Source organism: Vulpes lagopus, chromosome 15 (genome assembly GCF_018345385.1).
Source record: "Vulpes lagopus strain Blue_001 chromosome 15, ASM1834538v1, whole genome shotgun sequence".
Classification (NCBI taxonomy): Eukaryota; Metazoa; Chordata; class Mammalia; order Carnivora; family Canidae; genus Vulpes; species Vulpes lagopus.
The window spans coordinates 26,958,269-26,977,852 of record NC_054838.1 but is presented as its reverse complement, the minus strand read 5'-3'; the positions used below and the strand labels follow the sequence as shown (position 1 = coordinate 26,977,852).

The 19,584-nt window shown below is 35.4% G+C and overlaps 1 protein-coding gene across 2 annotated transcripts in view; it reads right to left on the bottom strand.

Annotated features, from left to right (window-relative positions):
• Window positions 1–19,584, bottom strand: part of UVRAG (UV radiation resistance associated) — a 318,666-nt gene that overhangs the window by 178,404 nt on the left and 120,678 nt on the right. For both annotated transcript variants that reach the window (XR_005983964.1, XM_041730667.1), the window contains exon 7: window positions 1,289–1,394. Coding sequence is in view for 1 of the 2 variants with exons in the window: in XM_041730667.1 (XP_041586601.1) it covers window positions 1,289–1,394 (106 nt within the window). In the remaining variant the exon portion in view is untranslated. The remainder of the gene's footprint in view (window positions 1–1,288; window positions 1,395–19,584) is intronic.

The following is a 19,584-nucleotide window of genomic DNA, read 5'->3' as shown; positions in this document are numbered from 1 at the left end:
CTATTAATTTACTATCTTGGGCAAATCTTCAAGATAGTACAGAGTTTTTTCTTTTTTAAGATTTTTATTTATTTATTTTTAAGAGAGAGTGAGAGTGCAAGAGTGGCGAGAGAGGCAAAGGGAAAAGCAGACTCTTTGCTGAGCAGGGAGCCCCACACGGACTTGATCCCAGGACCTTGGGATTATGACCTGAGCTAAAGGCAGACATTTAACTGACTGAGCCACCCAGGCACCATAATGCAGAACTTTTGTTTGGAGATAAAAAGGCCTTCTCCTAAGTTGATAGTGCTATAAATGACAACTGGAAGATACAGCCAACCTATGAGAATGAGTTTGTACAAATACTTAAAAGTTTTTTAGTTAAGACTTAATTAAGGATTTGAATTAGATTTTAACTATCATAATCCATAGCACAAATTTCATCAAAAGCTACCCATAGCCATGTGGCTTCATTTGAGAAAAGTTCAATTTATTAGTTATGCCTACGATTCTGCTTACAAAGACAGAATCTTTATTCCAAAATTAATATACTTTTTCTACTAGAAAGAGTATAAAGCAACCCCAAATTATATTAATATCTTAAATCTGGGATCCCTGGGTGGTGCAGCGGTTCGGCGCCTGCCTTTGGCCCAGGGCGCGATCCTGGAGACCCGGGATCGAATCCCACATCGGGCTCCCGGTGCATGGAGCCTGCTTCTCCCTCTGCCTGTGTGTCTGCCTCTCTCTCTCTCTCTCTCTGTAACTATCATAAATAAATAATAATAAAAAATTTAAAAAAAATATCTTAAATCTGTCCATTTGGGTTAGAACTTCTATTTCTTTGGAAATGCCTAATTAAAGGAATCTTTCACAAAAAAGAGAACACTGTCCATAAGCAATCCTATTAATAAGTTCATTCCAAATAATTTTAAACTCATCTTCTAAAAGGAAATTAGTCCCTAAAGGCTTTTTTTTTCCCTTCTGGCAGCTATTTCTTATTCACTATACAGTTCACGTCTAGAGTTCATATTGACAAGGCATTAATAAAATAGCTTTTAATTATTTTCTAAGTAATCGTACGTAATCTGAATTTCTGTCTAGCAGTAAAAGGCAGGCACTTTGCATGTTGCATTATCAGTAGACGGGAAAGTGTTTTCTAACATTGAAATGCCAATATAAGTCACAGCAAAACATTAAAAGAAAAAATAACTACCTAAAACTTTTTGAAAAAACTTAACTACTATAAGAATATAATGATCACATTTAGAAATCATGGAGTCTAAACAAGTAAATATATTTAAAAACCTACCAGTTCATTGCTTGTAGATGTGAGCCTTAGCTTTTCTTCAATTTCCTTTCCAATTTTCTGAACAGTTACCTGAGTCTGTTTAATTGCACACTGGGCTCTATGAAGCCTAGAAATAAAAGATGCAGAAAAATTTAAGTGAGTTAACCATAACTCTTAACACAGAGTAACAAATGTAAATGGAACAAAATGAGGACAAACCTTCCATGATAAATAGAATTAGTAATAAACTCAAACTGATCATTTCATAACTCCCTAGCATATTTATAATGAAAGAAAAGGGATTACTACGGACCCTAAAAACACCCTTTCTATTCCTGCCCGCCTGCCCCATCTGATATATTGAGAGCTAAAATGGCAAACTCACAGGAATCTCGAAGACACCTTAGAAAATGATCTAGTTGAGGGGCCCCAGGGTGGCTCAGTTGGTTGAGTGCCTGATTCTTGGTTTCAGCTCAGGTCATGATCTCATGGGTCAAGGGATGGAACCCCAAGTCAGGCTCTGCACTCAGTGGGGAATCTGCTTGAAGATTCTCTCCCTCTGCCCTTCTCTCTCAAATAGGTAAATAAATCTTTAAAAAGAAAAGAATCTGGTTGAACCCTATCATGTTACAAAGATGAAAACTGAGGCCCAGAGAAATTAAGTGCTAAAGTCACCAGAAGAATATCACTCATAACAAGGCTAAATATTACTTATGGGTATACACAAAGAAAAAAAAGAATTAACAATAACCCCAGTTAAAGCAGCAGCAGCCACTGTGAAACAGGAACACTGAAAAAATCAAGAACTATTTTTCTTTTTTGCTTTCATTATGAGTGTGTGTTTTTCTTAGTCTCTTGGTTTTCAAATATAGTTTATATATTTCTTATACATATACACAGCAAAAATGGTCAGATTGTCTTTATTTTTAGATGACATAATTTTCATATAATGAAAATGAATTTCATTAGTAATCTAAAAAACAACTACTAGAACTCATAAGTCACAGTATACAGGGTCAATATACAGAAATTCATTATATTTCTATATATGGGTCAATTGTTTCATAATCACAACTTCAAAAGGCTTTCGTTTTTTTGTTAGAAATTAAAAAGCTGATACTATAATTTATACAGAAAAGCAAAGAATCTTCTAGATAAACCAAGATAAACTTTTTTTTTTATAAAACTACATAATCAAAACAATATGGTACTAGCATAATGATCAAAACAAAGATCAATGGAACAGAGTAAAGATTATATAAATAAAGCTACACATATATGGCCAATTGATTTCGGACAAAGGAACCCAAGCAAGTTAATAGAGAAAAGAAAGTTTTTTAAACAAACACTGGATAAACATAGGGGAGGAAAATTAATTTCATTCCTTACCTCACAGCACATGCAAAAATTAATTCAAGGATAGCACTGTAAACATAAACACTAAAATCATAAAGCTTATAGAAGAAATACAGAGAATCTTGCAATCTTGGGGGAGGTAAATATTTCATAGAGAAGTCATGAAAAGCACTAACCATAAAATTAAAAATAGACAAACTGGACTTAACAAAAATAAAAAAATGTCTGTTCATCTAAAGATGCCATTAAGAAAATGATAAGCAGTCCACAGACTGGGAGAAAATACTTGCAAAACATCAATCTGACAAAGGACTGTGTCTGGAGTATATAAAGAACTCTTATAAATCAGTAACAAAAAGACAACTCAATTAAAAATGGGCAAAAAAATAAAATTTTTCACAAAGGTGACATAAGAATGGCCAATAAGTACAGGGAAAGGTACTCAATGTCTTGGTCATCAGGAAAATTCAAATTAAAATCATTAGGAGGGGGATCCCTGGGTGGCTCAGGGGTTTAGTGCCTGCCTTCGGCCCAGGGCGTGATCCTGGAGTCCCGGGATCGAGTCCCACGTCAGGCTCCCTGCATGGAGCCTGCTTCTTCTCCCTCTGCCTGTATGTCTGCCTCTCTCTCTCTCTCTCTCTCATGAATAAATAAAATCTTTAAAAAAATAATAATAAAATAAAATCATAAGGAGGTACCATTTCATACCTGTTAGAATAGCTACAATTAAAATGACAACATCTAATACTAGCAAGGTTGTGGAGCGATTTTAACTTTCCACATTGCTGGTAAAAGTGTAGAAGAATACTATCATTTGGGAAACAGTTTCTTACAAAGTTAAACATCCGTCTAAACTATGACCCAGTATTTCTACTCTCAAGCATTTACTCAAGAAACGTAAAAACATATGTCTACACGAAGATTTACAGAAGAGTGTTGATAGAAAACCACACAAGTGTCAAAAAGGAGAATTAATAAGCAAACTGAGGTATAATCATGAAATTTTACTCATCAATACAAAGGAAGACACCACTGGTACACATAACAATATGAATGAATCTCGAAAACATGATGTTGAGTGAAAAAAGCCAGAAAGTATACTGTATGATTCCACGTATACACAGTTCAACCAGATAGCTGGTTGTCTATGTGGGGTGGGATTGATTGGTAGAGAACAGGGGGAACAAAGGAACTCCCTGAGGTGATGGAAATGCAGCATATATCTTTCCTGGGGTGAGGGTACACAGTTATACAAAGAATTTAAACTAATGATCTATGCATTTCAATGTATGTAAATTTTACCTCAATTTTTAAAAATTACTCACTAATCCTAACCTGAAAGATATCCTATACACAAGGTTAATTTTATTAGGGATCTACCGATCCCTCTGTCAACATTATGATGATGATGATGATGATGATGATGATTGATGATGATGATGACAACGACACTAAAAATATTCATGATATAATCTGTACTTTCAGAAATTGCCTGATAGTTATCCTCAATTCATTATAGCTAGTTTGCTCATGAGATAAGTTACTCAGCAACTTCCTCGAGGATCCTATGGAACCCAACAGCGGTTATACTCCATCCTATTGCCTCTCGCTCTGGGAATATATGTGTACACACTCTCTTGACAGTAATATTCTCTCACAAAGTTGGCTCTACAGGGGATCCCTGGGTGGCGCAGCGGTTTGGCGCCTGCCTTTGGCCCAGGGCGCGATCCTGGAGACCCAGGATCGAATCCCACATCAGGCTCCCGGTGCATGGAGCCTGCTTCTCCCTCTGCCTGTGTCTCTGCCTCTCTCTCGCTCTCTGTGTGACTACCATAAATAAATAAAAATTTAAAAAAAAAATTATAAAGAAGGGCGGGAAGAACTTTAGAAATTCATTAATTCCTTCATTACTCCTCAGTCAGGACATGGCTTTATGAGGCCATTAATCTGTATATCAACTCATATCCATAAAGTAAAAATTGTTTTCATTATAAAAAGAAAAAAAAAAGAAAAAAAAAAAAAAAAACAAAGTTGGCTCTACAGAAATTTAAAAGCAAGGAAAGCCCCTTGTAATTAATGTGGTCCCAGCATACATCTCCAGTCTTATTTCCTGACAGTTTTTACCCTTGTATGCTTAGCTTCCAGCAATTCTCCAAACACACCATGCCATTTCTTGTTTCTGTGCCTTTGAGTGAGCTGATCTACCTGCCTGTGAGTTTTCCCCATCTCTTACAGATAAGAATACTCCTGAGTCCATTAAAGAGGCAGTTCAAGCACAACCTTTTCAAAGATCTTTCTAGACTATTTTAGACAGTTGAAGGCACTCCTTACTCTAGAAATCTATGGCATCACGTCTACAAACCACTAACAAAGATTACAGAACCACATTTTATAGCAACTGTTTATTTCCCTACTAGATCTTTCTGAGGAAAAAAAAAAAATCTCGTATTTTTCTATATATTCCCAGTGCTTAGAACAGAGTGTGGCACAAAGGAGGCACTCAAAATATATCTGCAGAGTGAATGTCAACTAACTCCTGAATATAAAAGCTCAGTCCCAAGATCTGATTATTTTTTACCAATATCAGCAGGAGACTCTAAAAGATTAATGTGATCATTTTCTATATTTATAACTTTAAAATATTATATCAAAACAAAAATCAAATGAAGACCAATCAAGTAAAGAAACATGCAATTTTTACTAAAAAAGTTATCAGAATTCTAATAATAATAGGCATTATCAATTCAGAGCAGAAATCAACAAAATAGCCTGTTACTTTAAAAGGGGGGAAAATGCTGCCTGAAACTCACTGGTACTATGCAAACAACCTTGTCAAATGGTAAAGACTTTAAAAATAAAAATGATTCATGACCATAATTAATGTATGACTTCAACTATTTGGCTCTCACTGCCCCAGACGCTTTCTGATCTTACCTTAGGGGCTTAAAACACACAGACAGAGTCACATTTCCTCCAATCTTCAGTGTTATCCAAATAGACTTTCAGAGCCCCTGCTACATCAAGACAGAGCTAATAACGTCCCCCTTTCAAACTCAACAGAAGAATAAAAGTTTGATGTGTTTAGGCTTTTAAAACATAACATGGGGCATCCTGATTCCCCTGGGGGTGAGGAGGTAAAGGACTGACAAGAAAAGAAACAACTACTTTACTTCCAAACCAGCTAGGCAGTTTCAGAGGAATATTTCTTGATTTTGCAAACTATGAAATGATAGTATAAAGAAATATACATCATCTAGTCATTTGGTGACAGGTCGAATACCAACACTAACACTGCCAAGCTGAAATAAAATCATTATCACAGGCTTGAGGAGGAAGGATCAAATAGTTATCTGATAGGTACTCTGACTGGAGAAAATAGATGCATCCCTATTACTTAATATGCTTTGAAATAACAGTAAAATCGAAAATGGACTTTAAAATAATGTTTTGAGGTGAGATAGTGCTGTGAAAATAAAAATATACTGAATAAAAGGTATTATACCAAGTAAATAATAAATATTGAGACCATATCCAGCAAATATTAACAATCATCTCAGTAAAGGAGAAGTTAGGAGACAATTTTTGTCTACTTAGTGTTGATCATATCACTTTTGAAATGCTGTATTCTGCTTTTAGGTGAAGAAGGACAAATCAGAATCCCTAGAAAAGCAGTATACTTCCCTATGGGCTGTGGGAAAAGATATAAAGGAGAAATAAAAAAAAAGGAATCTATTGAGACAGACACCTTATCACTGATGGCTTTGTATTCCATAGGAAAGAGCATAGATTTTTTTTTTTCCTGAAGGTATCAGGAAACAAGGTCTCAAGCTACAAAAGATATAACTACATTTGCATTTTAGAGAGATCTTTCTTCCTGTAATAAGGTAAATGGGACACAGATACAAGACTGTAAACAGGGAGGTTAGTGTGTGGTTATTACAGCCTCCCTAGGAAAAGTTTAGGCATTGTTCTAAGTTAAAATAGGAACAGGAAGGATGATGTAGATGTGAAAAGAGAGGAGAGGAGAAATAAAGAATGATGAGCAAAAACAAATTACCAACATCAAGAACAGAAGCAAAGACATCACTAGATCTTACAGATACTAAAAGGGAATTATTAAGAAATTATGAGTAATATGCCAAAAACTTTAAAAATACAGGTGACATAGTCAAATTGTTTTAAAAAATCACAAGTTTCCAAAACAAACAAATGAATTAGAAAATCTGAATCATCATTATCAGTTAAAGAAACTAAATTTGTAATTAAAACCACCCTCACATAGAAAACTCTAGGTTCAACCCTCGTACACTCTTGATGGAAATGCAAGCTGGTACAAGCCACTCTGGAAAACAATATGGAGGTTCTTCAAAAAGTTGAAAATAGAGCTACCCTACAACCCAGCAATTGCACTACTGAGGATTTACCCCAAAGATACAAATGAAGTGTTCTGAAGGGACACTTACACTCCAATGTTTATAGCAGCAATGTCCACAGCAGCCAAACTATGGAAAGAGCCCAGATGTCCATCGACAGATGAATGGATAAAGAAGATGTGATATATATATTACCTAATGGTAAATGTATATTTTATATATTTTTAAAAATTACTCACTAATCCTAACCTGAAAGATATCCTATACACAAGGTTAATTTTATTAGGGATCTACCGATCCCTCTGTCAACATTATGATGATGATGATGATGATGATGATGATTGATGATGATGACAACGACGACACTAAAAATATTCATGATATAATCTGTACTTTCAGAAATTGCCTGATAGTTATCCTCAATTCATTATAGCTAGTTTGTTCATGAGATAAGTTACTCAGCAACTTCCTCGAGGATCCTATGGAACCCAACAGCGGTTATACTCCATCGATCCTATGGAACCCAACAGCGGTTATACTCCATCCTATTGCCTCTCGCTCTGGGAATATATGTGTACACACTCTCTTGACAGTAATATTCTCTCACAAAGTTGGCTCTACAGAAATTTAAAAGCAAGGAAAGCCCCTTGTAATTAATGTGGTCCCAGCATACATCTCCAGTCTTATTTCCTGACAGTTTTTACCCTTGTGTGCTTAGCTTCCAGCAATTCTCCAAACACACCATGCCATTTCTTGTTTCTGTGCCTTTGAGTGAGCTGATCTACCTGCCTGTGAGTTTTCCCCATCTCTTACAGATAAGAATACTCCTGAGTCCATTAAAGAGGCAGTTCAAGCACAACCTTTTCAAAGATCTTTCTAGACTATTTTAGACAGTTGAAGGCACTCCTTACTCTAGAAATCTATGGCATCACGTCTACAAACCACTAACAAAGATTACAGAACCACATTTTATAGCAACTGTTTATTTCCCTACTAGATTTACATCAGTATGTAAATCTCTTAAACCGCTGCATCTTAAATTTAGTCGGCAAAGACCACATTTAGCTAAAAGCATGAGTTTAGTCCTCCATGTAGAAACCAGATACAGGACTGCAAAACAAAAAAAAAAAAAAAAAAAGAAGAAAGAAAGAAAAGAAAGAAAGAAAAGAAAGAAAGAAAGAAAGAAAGAAAGAAAGAAAGAAGGAAAGAAAGAAAAAGAAAAAGAAAAAAAAGAAAAAGCTTCCTATTGTCTGAAAATCCCAGTTTATTAAGTAAATCATAAAAATGCATAGGTCTTTGATGAGAGAACTGGCTGCACGAAGGTACTCCCCTTTCACAGTGTTCCTTTTAACTTCATATGTGAGTTACTGCTTCTGCTGTGGGACTGGACTGTTACGGCACTACAGGCAGCAATTGGGGGAAGAGGCAGGGAAAGGAAGTAGTCTATTATATATATATATGTATATGTTATGTATATATAACATATGTTATATGTTATATATTATATATATATATGTATATATATATAATAGACTACTACTCGGCCATCAAAAAGAATGAAATCTCGTCATTTGCAATGACGTGGATGAACTAGAGAGAAATAAGTCAATCAGAGCAAGACAATTATCATATGATCTCACTCATACGTGGAATTTAAGAAACAAAACAGAGGATCATAGGGGAAGAGAGGACAAAATAAAACAAGACGAACTCAGAGGAGTTACAAACCCTAAGAAACTCTTAATCATAGGAAACAAATTGAGGGTCACTGGAGGGGTAATTGTTGGGGGGATGGGGTAATTGGGTAATGGACACTAAGGATGGTACCTGATGCTATGAGCACTGGGTATTATATAACATTGATGAATCACTGACCTCTACCTCTGAAACCAATAATACATTTTATGTTAATTAACTGAATTTAAATTTTAAAAATAGGAGCACCTAGGTGGCTCAGTGGTTGAGCATCTGCCTTCAGCTCAGGTCATGATCCCAGGGCCTGGGGATCAAGTCCCACATCAGGCTCCCCACAGGAAACCTGCCTCTCCATCTGCCCATGTCTCTGCCTCTCTCTGTATCTCTCAGGAATAAATAAAAATCTTTTAAAAAATTAAAAATAAGTAAATTTAAAAAATAAAATAAGAAAACTCTAGGTTCAGAGAGTTTCACTGGTGTTATACCAGTTTTAACAAAATCTTTCAAAGAGGAAACACTTTTCAATTTGTTTTATGAGGCCAGTATAATCTCCATACCAAAACATGATAAAGAAAATTACAAATATCACACATGAACATAAATGCAAAAATCATTAATAAAATATAACCCAATCAAATCCAGCAATGTATGAAAAGAATGATACACATCTTGATCAAATAGGTTTACTTGAAGAATATACGGTTAGTTTACCATTTGAAAATCAATGCTGACAAAATAATGAAGAAAATCCATATGGCTCTCAAAAGATGCCTCCCAGAAAGCATCTGATAAAATTCAATAGCTTTAGTGATTAAAAACAAAAAACAAAAACAAAAACAAAACAAAACCCCCCAAAATACAATTTCCAACAAACTAAGGAAAAAGGAGAGCTTCCTCTGATGAAGAATTTATTTTAAAAATCCACAGCTAATACAAAGAGGGTTTTATACGAAAAAATTCTACAGCTCATATTAAGATCAGAAACAAGAAAAGGTGCCCACTTTCAGCCCTCTAATTCAAGACTTTAACCAAGGTCCAAACCACTGGAATAAGGCAATTAAAAAATCATAAATATAGAAAAGGAAGAAGCAAAAATGCTATTCATAGATGCCTTATTGTACACATATAAAAATAAAAAAAATTCATAATTAAACTAATAAATAAGTTTAGCAAGACTGCAAGATTCTAGATTAACATATAAAAACCTAATGGTAATTGTATATGATATCAACAAATAACTAGGTAACTCTAATAAAAGATGTGAAAGACCTGTGCACTGAAAACTGTAAAACATTGCTGAGAGAAATGTAAAAGCCCCTAAAAAAAAAAAAAAATAGACTATAACAATTACATGGGTTGGAAGACTCAATATTAAGAAGTCAAGTCTCCCCTAAATGTATCTAGAGTCCATGCAATTCCAGCCAAACCCTCGCAGTCTTTTCTTTTTTAATTGACAAGCTGATTCTAAAATTGATATAGAAATATGAAAGTCCTAGAATAGTCAAGAAAATGTTGAAGAAAAACAAAGTAAGAGCTTACACTACCAAATTTTATGATTTATCACAAAGAGAGACTTTATAAAGCAGTAGTTACAGAAGTCTAAACAAATAAATCAATGGAAAAGAATTCAGATGATAGAAATAGACCCATTACATAAAATCAGTTTAGTTTTTGATTAGGGAAAGAAAAGTTTTGTCAACAAAATGACACTGAAATAACTGGATATTGACATGGAGGGGAAAAAATGAACCTTAATTTCTACTTCACACCATATACAAAATGTTAAACTGAAATAGATCAAAAACTAAATGTAAAATCTAAAACTATAAAACTTCTAGAATAACATGTAGGAAAATACATTCATGACTTTATGACCTTGGGTTAGTCAAGATTCCCTAAACAGGAAACAAAAAGCACTATCCATAAAATAAAAACCTGATATAACATATTTTAGCAAAATTTGAAAAGGCATTATTGCAAAAACAAAATATCAAGACAGAGTAGGAAAAAATGTCATATATACATATATATATGACTAAGGACTTGTATATATAATACACAAAGAATTCCACAAATCAGCGATAAAAATACAAACCCAACAAATATTATCAAAATATTTGAATACTTCACAAAGGTATAAGAATAGCCAATAAACACAAGATGGTGTTTCACAATTCATCATAGATTTAAAAATTAAAATCAAAATGATATTCCAATATAAACCCACTATAATTGCTAGAATTTACAAAACTGACACTACCAAATGATGGCAAGGAGTCAAAAAGGTGGAACTTGCAAACATTGCTAGTAGAACTGTAAAATTGTTTAACTATTAGAAAACTGGTAATTTCTAATAAGTTAAATATACACCTATCATATGAGTAGGTAGCTCCACTCTGAGGTATAATAAAAAAATAAATAAAAGCACATGGTCACAGAAGACTTTTGTAAGGATATTCCCTAATAGCTTTATCAGAACAGCCAAAAAGTGTAAACAACTCAAATGTTCATCAATAAGATAATACATAAGCAAATTGTGGTATATGTACAGAAATATCACTCAGCAATAACATAAATAAACGTCTGATCTATACAACAACATGGATAAATTTCAAAAACTATGTTAAACAAAAAAAGTCAGAAACCGAAAGAGTACACCATATGATTCCATTTATAAGAAGTTCAAGAAGAGGAAAAGGTAATAATGAAGAGGCAATAAGAAAAGGGTTTAACTCAGCCAGGGGTGGGAGTGAGGGTGTAAGAATGATTGGCAAAGGGTATAAGGAAACTTCCTGGATAATGAAATATATTCCATATCATGACTGAATGATGACAACATGGGTGTGTACATTTATCAAAACTCATCAGACTGTAAACTTAAATTTTCTGCATTTTATTGTATATAAATTTTACTGCAAAGAAAAAAGGGAAAAAATGATAGCTAGTATACAACTTGGGGAAACATGAAAATGATGATGTTATTTATTGATATGAGGAATACAGAATGAGCAGTTTGAAAAGAAATTCTACCTTCAGTTTGAGGTGCCTGTTCAATATCCAAGAGGAGGTGTTGAATATGACTTGAATATAAGGATCTGGAGCTTAGGAGACAGATCTTGGCTGGAGACAAAAATGTGGCAATCATTAGCACACAGATGGTTATGAACATTATGAAAGTGAATGAGATCATTTTGGAAGACTGTGAGAATGAAAGAGAACAGAGCCTAGAACAGAATCCTAAGGAACATCAATATTTAAAGGATTAGAAAAAAAATTAAATGCTGCAAAAAATTCTGAACCAGAATATCCAGAGAAGTAGAAGGACAGCTGAGAGAATTGCTGCTACAGCAGTCAAAGGAACAGAAGATCTCAAAGAAGAATGATCACTGTCCTAACATCAAGTAACCTAAGCCTTAGACAGCATCTATAGATTTAGCAACAAAGACTTGATTAAAGCTGTTTCGAATCTGTTCATCTTTCTCCAAGTCCACTGCCACCATCAACTTTCATCTAGCCAATGACCGGTTTCTCAGGTTCTACTCTTGTTCTTCTCAATTCTATTCTCTCCTTTGTATGAAAGGTAACTCTGTCATTTGATCAGTATTAATTGTAGCTTATCTGCCCAAAGAGTCTCCAGAATGCCTGCCTTAAAGAGCTATATCCATAGTCTGATATCACCTACATAAATAACTATGTATGTTGCAACCTGTCAACCATCTTCCGAATGAAAGAAGAGAAACAGGGTATAAAGACTGAAGACTTTGCCCCAACCAGCAACATGGTCCATCCAGTATTCCATGTTTCTCTTCTCACAGACTAACAGAGATAAACCAGTTCGCATTTACATTGCAATTACAGAGGCTTTCACACATATCTATGAGTAAATTCCCTTGGAGACAACAAGAAATATTACAATCTATAAACTTCTAACTTAAAAGATTAATGCTATCTAATGCAGCTGTATCTATCATTTTTCCTTTATCTCTACAGACACAAAATGTTTTAGATATTCTAGGTTCTCTAATGTCTAGTACTTGATTGTCCATATTGTTCCTATCATTATGTAATAACACCTAAAGATAGTTAATATATATGTATTTCTAGTCATGTTTATAACACCTTCTATGAATGATAAAGATCTAGACACCATGATAGTTATGAATTACCACAGTGTTCTGGAAGTGTTCACTGGCAGCAATATCACATTACACTAGTCTTCTCCCTCCCTCTCCTCTGTCCTATTCAGTACCTAAATCTGCTGATTCTTCTTCCCTAATGCTCTTATCTCCATCATTTCCTTTTCATTTTTCCCACTATAGGCACCCCGGCTTGGCATTAAAAAAAGGCCTCCTGGGGCTCTTGGGTGGCTCCTTTGGTTAAGCATCTGACTCTTGACCTCAGCTTGATCTCAGGATTATGAATTCAGGCCCTGCATTGGGCTCCACACTGGGCATGGGGTCTCCTTTAAAGAAAAAAAAAAAAAGGCTTCCTTCTCTTTTTCTAACCTCTGTCCTCCTCAATCCATTTGGAACATTGCCATGAGAATATTCTTCCCAAAACACACATTTTAATAGTGCACTATAAAAAAATCAAAACAATGAAATGGGGTCCAGGAGACTTTCCAACTCTGTAGTATATCAATAACTAGGATGACTACAGGCAAATCAGAGCTCTTTACACAGAAAAACCAGGGCCATATATAAAATTAAATTATCACAAATTCTAAAATTCTATGATTAGATGTTATTCTTTGCTTGAAAACATTCCATAGTATGGTATAAATGTGGCTATTTACATACAGATTAAAACTCAACAGTTTTAGCCTGGAAATTCAGTCAAATAAAATCTAGCTCAGGCACAATATTTAATATTTATTAAAACCCTAGGGCCAAAATGAATATCTGGCACACAGTGTATGCTTATATATTTAAATAATTGAATGAGGGCAGCCCAGGTGGCTCAGCAGTTTAGCACCGCCTTCAGCCCAGGGTGTGATCCTGGAGTCCTAGGATCGAGTCCCACGTCAGGCTCCCTGCATGGAGCCTGCTTCTCCCTCTGCCTATGTCTCTGCCTCTCTCTCTCTCTCTCTCTCTCTCTCTCTCTCTGTGTGTGTGTGTGTGTGTGTGTGTCTCATGAATTAATAAAAATGTTTTAAATGAATGAATAAACATTTATTTAGTGCTTACTATGTGCCAGGCACTGGGCTAAAAACCTGAAATGTAGTATTCCATTTAAACCTTCATAACAATCTATAAACTTCATACATTATCATTCTCATTCTACCTGTAAGAAGCTAGTAAGAGGCAGAATCGGAATTAAAAACCAGGTCTAAGTCCAAAGCCCATAGGTTTTCACTGTTACCTATGTTCTACCCATAAAACTATGATTCTTAAAGTAATCTTGCCATCATGTCCCCAAGAAACCTCAGTATCAGTAATACTTTACACGTTAAGTGAATTTTTAGTTTTCAAAGTGCTTTTTTTTTTCTCTCAGATACACTGTTTGTCTGAAACTTCCAAATACACAGGTCCCAGTTTAATGCCCCTACCATACCAAGTTGCTGTGTGCTTTTTCCATCATTCTACTCAAAATAGCCCTAATACCAGATCTAAATTTGCCACTGCTTTCTACCCTATCTTTGTGGTGGGGTGAATTCTAAGATGCCCTCTAAGATTCCCACCCCCTGGTATACTTGCCCTGTATAATCCCTTCCTCTTCCATGTTAGCAGGACTTGTGAATATGATAGGATATTACTCTCAAGATCATGCTACTTTATAAGGTAAAGGCATTTGGAGGATATAATTAAAGTCTAAATCCACTGACTTTGAGTTCATTAAAAGGTAGGTAATCTGATGCTATAGACTGAATTCAACATAAAATTTATAATATTGAAGCCCTAACTCCCAAAGTGACAGTATTTAGAGACTAGACTTTTAAGAGGTCATTAAGGTTAATAACAGGTCATAAGGGCGGGATCCAAATCTGATGGGACTAGTAGCTCTGCAAGAAAAGGAAGAGATAGCTTGCTCGCTCTTCCTCCTTCCACCCAGTACAAAACAGACCCAGAAATTCCTCTAGAAGAGGAAAAACTCAATTAAAAGCCCAGGAATATTTAATATTTGGTAAGGCTATATTGGAGTTGTGGTCTTCGTCATTAACCCTGGGAGCATGGCTCTATCTAGAGTTCAGATTATGTTTGTAATAATCTGTTTACTGCCTTTCCCTCCAAGTACTGGATTCCATACACCTTGAAAACACAGACCTATATCTTATTAGTGTTTGTTGTTGCTCCTCATATGAGCTTCCTCATAGTACCTGGGACAGATCTTCAATACATCTTACTTTTCTTCCTTCCCTCAGGAATGGGGAGGAGATGACTATTTTAAGAATTCTTCTGATTCTGTTTTTCTAAGACTGTATAAAATGTTGACTGATAAATTTACTCATGTTTTCTTACAAGTGAAAACAGAAAAATTCCTGGAAAACTACCTTGAGAACATTTTTTTTTTAAGTTTGCAAATCACATAGTATTAGAATACAAATTTCTTTTTTTTTTTTAAAGATTTTTTTTTTAATTTTTATTTATTTATGATAGTCACAGAGAGAGAGAGAGAGGCAGAGACACAGGCAGAGGGAGAAGCAGGCTCCATGCACCGGGAGCCTGACGTGGGATTCGATCCCGGGTCTCCAGGATCGCGCCCTGGGCCAAAGGCAGGCGCCAAACCGCTGCGCCACCCAGGGATCCCAGAATACAAATTTCTAATTGTCAAATCCCCTCTTTAAGAATGGTTTTTGGGTACCTTGGTGGCTCAGTCAGTTAAGCATCTGCCTTTGGCTCAGGTCATGATCTCAGGGTCCTGTGATCAAGTCCCATCTCAGCGGGCTGCTCCTCCTTTTCCCTCTGCTCCTCCCCCTTGCTTGTACTCTCTCAAATAAATAAATAAAATCTTTTTAAAAAAAGAATGATTTTTATAAAGCAACATAGGAATTCAGATATGTCTGACTGGAACAAAGAGAGTCTATTATTTCTCATTCTAGATATTAAATGTCTATCAACATGGCTTGAATTTTTCTAGCAGTCACATTCTACTGATTATTAACATTGATTTGACTGTTGAAATTAAAGTTCTACATCTGTTTTTTGCTCAGGCTGTGCTCATATGTCAGGTCTTCCTCTTCTCATAGAGCTGGTTTTGGGACTCAGATATAAGGCTATATTCTTATCCCAATTAAATTTCACCTTGAAATTTAAGATGGGCTGAATATATATATATAGTCTACTTTCCAGCCCCCAGAGATCTTCTTAGATACAGATTCTGTTACACAAAGCAATCACCATCCCTATAAGCTCCATATTACCAATTAGCTTTCTAAGTTTTTAACTTTGCATATGTTTTCTATATCTTTGTTCAAATGCTTAAGATTGTAATATTATAAAGGGAAGTATGTGTCCCTAGTTCACCATTGTATCCCCAGCACACTGCAGTTTCCAAAATGTACTATTCAATGAACATTTGGCAAGTAAATAACTGAATGAATGGACAAGTTGATCAAGACTAGATCAAAAACAGAGCCCTATGTCATGCCATTAGAAATTTCCCTCTAGACCGATAGTTAAGTCATTAAGTGGTTACAAATTGTCCTATTTTTTACTATCGTCTAGCTTACTTACACTTACTCATTTTGCTTCTAAAGGTTTCATTACATAGACTGTCACAAACCTTACTAGAGTTATTGTCTGGATCTACAAATCTAATTATCCTTTCAAAATGGAAACATTAGTCTGGGAGAACCTGTTTTTGTGAATGGTTCACCTAAGAGGAAGGGATTTAATCTTCAAGCTGAAGGAAAGGTAGGTAGGACAACTGTATGCAAGAGAATTGCCACTTAGGGCATTGGAATAGCTTTTCAAAATCATTAAAGGAGCAGAATGCATTGCATGCTCTGAACAGGAAGTGGGTGGTGTGCAAAAGCAAAGAGTACACGAGAGCAATGTCATGAGAGGCAGTCTGGGAAGGTCGATCAGAGCCAAATTACTGTGGACTTTAAATGCCTGAGAAATCTTTTGCATTTCCACAGCACCTACAGCAGTCTTGGACACATGGGAATCACTCAAATACTTGTTGATGGGTTTATTAAATATGATAGTTTCCCAAAGGACCAGAAATCTACTCTAAAGCCTACTTCTACATTCCTCTGTCTAGACCGTACACATAGTTGAGAAGAACACATCGTCTCATGGCAATGGCATCAAATAAGACAGAACACTATTACTACTTATGAAATTAACACTCTCATGGAAAAGTAAATGGTAGCATCGTGGGTGGGAAAATTCTACTAAAGAGAGTTAGGTGGTATGAAAGCATGTGATAATGAATGTGTCAGGTCTAACTAATATGTATCCTCAAAAACAAACAACACTGATGAAGCAACAGTTAAAGAACAATAATCAACTTTTCAGAGTTCTAATTTACAACTTGAATAACTCATTTCAGGCAAAAAGAACCACATTTGGCATAAGAGCAGGCTAAATCATTCCCAGATTTTTTCATAATACCATCCATGTGCTAAAATGCAAGTTTAATTTAAAATATATTCATTGTACAATAAACATACTTGAGGAAGTACATACAAAAGTATTTCAGAATTAGAAACAAGAAAGGAGACAAACTACACTAAGGGCAATATTTTAAAAATTAAAAGGAATACTATATACAATTTTATGCCAATAAACTAAAAACCCAGCAAAGGTAAATGATTTTCTGGAAAACCATAAATAACCAGGTTGCCTCAACAAGAGGATGAAATCTGAATAGATCAATAACCACAAAGAATTTGGAAAGGTAATCAAAGGGGGGTAGGAGGCATCATAGGCTCTGATGGGTTTATGGGTGAGAACTACCATCTAAGTCTAAATTATATAAACTGAAATCACGGAAAGATACAAAGAGCCTCTCAATTTATTTTAGGCTGGGGTAGTTCTCACCAATTTTGCTTTAGATAGGAAAAGCACATAAAAATAAAGCTATGTGCCTGCTTCATCCATAAAGAACTGTAAAATACTAAATAAAACATTAGCAAATCTAACCTAATGTTAATGTATTAAAAAATATCTCATAAGCAAGCAAAAATTATCCCAGGATTATACAGAAGGTTTAACATCATTAAATCTGTGTAGTTGAGGATACCTGGGTGGCTCAGAGGTTGAGTGCCTGCCTTCAGCCCAGGGTGTGATCCTGGAGTCCCGGGATTGAGTCCCATGTCGGGTTCCCGCATGGAGCCTGCTTCTCCCTCTGCCTGTGTTTCTGCCTCTCTCTCTGTGTCTCTCATGAATAAATACATAAAATCTTTAAAAAAAAAATCTGTGTAGTTGCTATATTAATAGAACACAGAAGAATAACTAGAATCTTTATATTGAGTAAAATCCTTAGTTATACTAGGCATAGAAACATTGTCTTTTTAAAAAGATTTTATTTACTTATCTGAGAGAGAGAGACAGAGAGAGAGAGAGAGAGAGAGAGAGAGAGAATGCACAGTGGGGGGAGGAACAAAGGGAAAAGGAGAGGAAAAAAATCTCAAGCAGATTCCACCCTGAGCGTAGAGCCCAACAAGGGGCTCAATTCAATCCCATGATCCTGAGATTATGATTTGAGCTGAAATCAGGAGTGGACACTCAACTGACTGAGCCACCCAAGCACCCTGAAATATTCTTACTTGATAAAAGAAACTTACCAGAAAATTCTAACATATGTGATACTCAATGGTAAACTATCAGAATATGAAGGATATCGTCTGTGGCAAATTAAATTTTCTGTGTATGACTACAAAAATATCTCCCACCTTGTTGCCTTAATATTTCCCTAGCAAGAGGTAGAACCTATTTCTCCATTCTTTGAATCTAAGCAGGCCCTGTGACTATTTTGACAGAGTATGGCAGAAATTACTGTGCTAGTTCTAGGCATAGCCCTTAACTGGCCTACAAACTTCTACTTCCTCTCTGAACACTCATTCTTGGGGAAGCCAGTCTCCAGTAAGAAATCTGACTACTCTGAGAGTGCCATATGTGAGGAAGCCCAAGCTGGCCATGTGGAGAAGCTGCTTAAAAGAAAAGACAGAGGGACTCCTGGGATTGTCTCTGCCTCTCTCTCTCTCTCATGAATGAATAAATAAATAAATAAAATCTTTTTTTTTTTTTAAAGAGATAGAGCTGGCCACTCTCCACTGTTCCAGCCATCCTAGCTAAAGCACCAAATATGTAAATGAAGCAATATCTTTATGTCCAACCCAGATGAATCTTCAGATGACTTCACCCACTGTTGTTAACTGACTGCATCTGGCTCACATAAAAACCACTCAAGCTAAGCTCAAGTCATCCCAAAGAACTGTGAGGATCTGAGGATAATAAATTGCCTTAAACTACTAACTCTGGGGATGATATGATGTTATGATAGAGTACTCATTGTGGAAGACTTAGTCAATAGTAATCTGCAAATGATATAATTATCTACATAACATACCCAAGAGAATCAGTTAAAAACTATTAGATTAAAAGAGTTCAGTAAAGTAACCAGATGTAAAACCAGCATGCATAATCTAGAATACCTTCTTCATTAACTTTATGTGATATACCAAACAGACTAATTGTTTCAGTTGGTGAAATCATGGTACCAGGGCAATATAAAATAAATTTTCACAAATGTACTATTTACCTTTGCCTAGCTCACAGTCATGGATCTTGCATCTTAACCTGGTTAACCAGCTTATATATTTTAATCTTTGATCATGAGAAAGATGGAGCAAGAGGAATATAGTTGAACTAGCATATATTCATTCTGAAAATCCTAATTTCATCACTCTCAGGCTTCTTTAAAAATAATCCACTGCCTCCATAC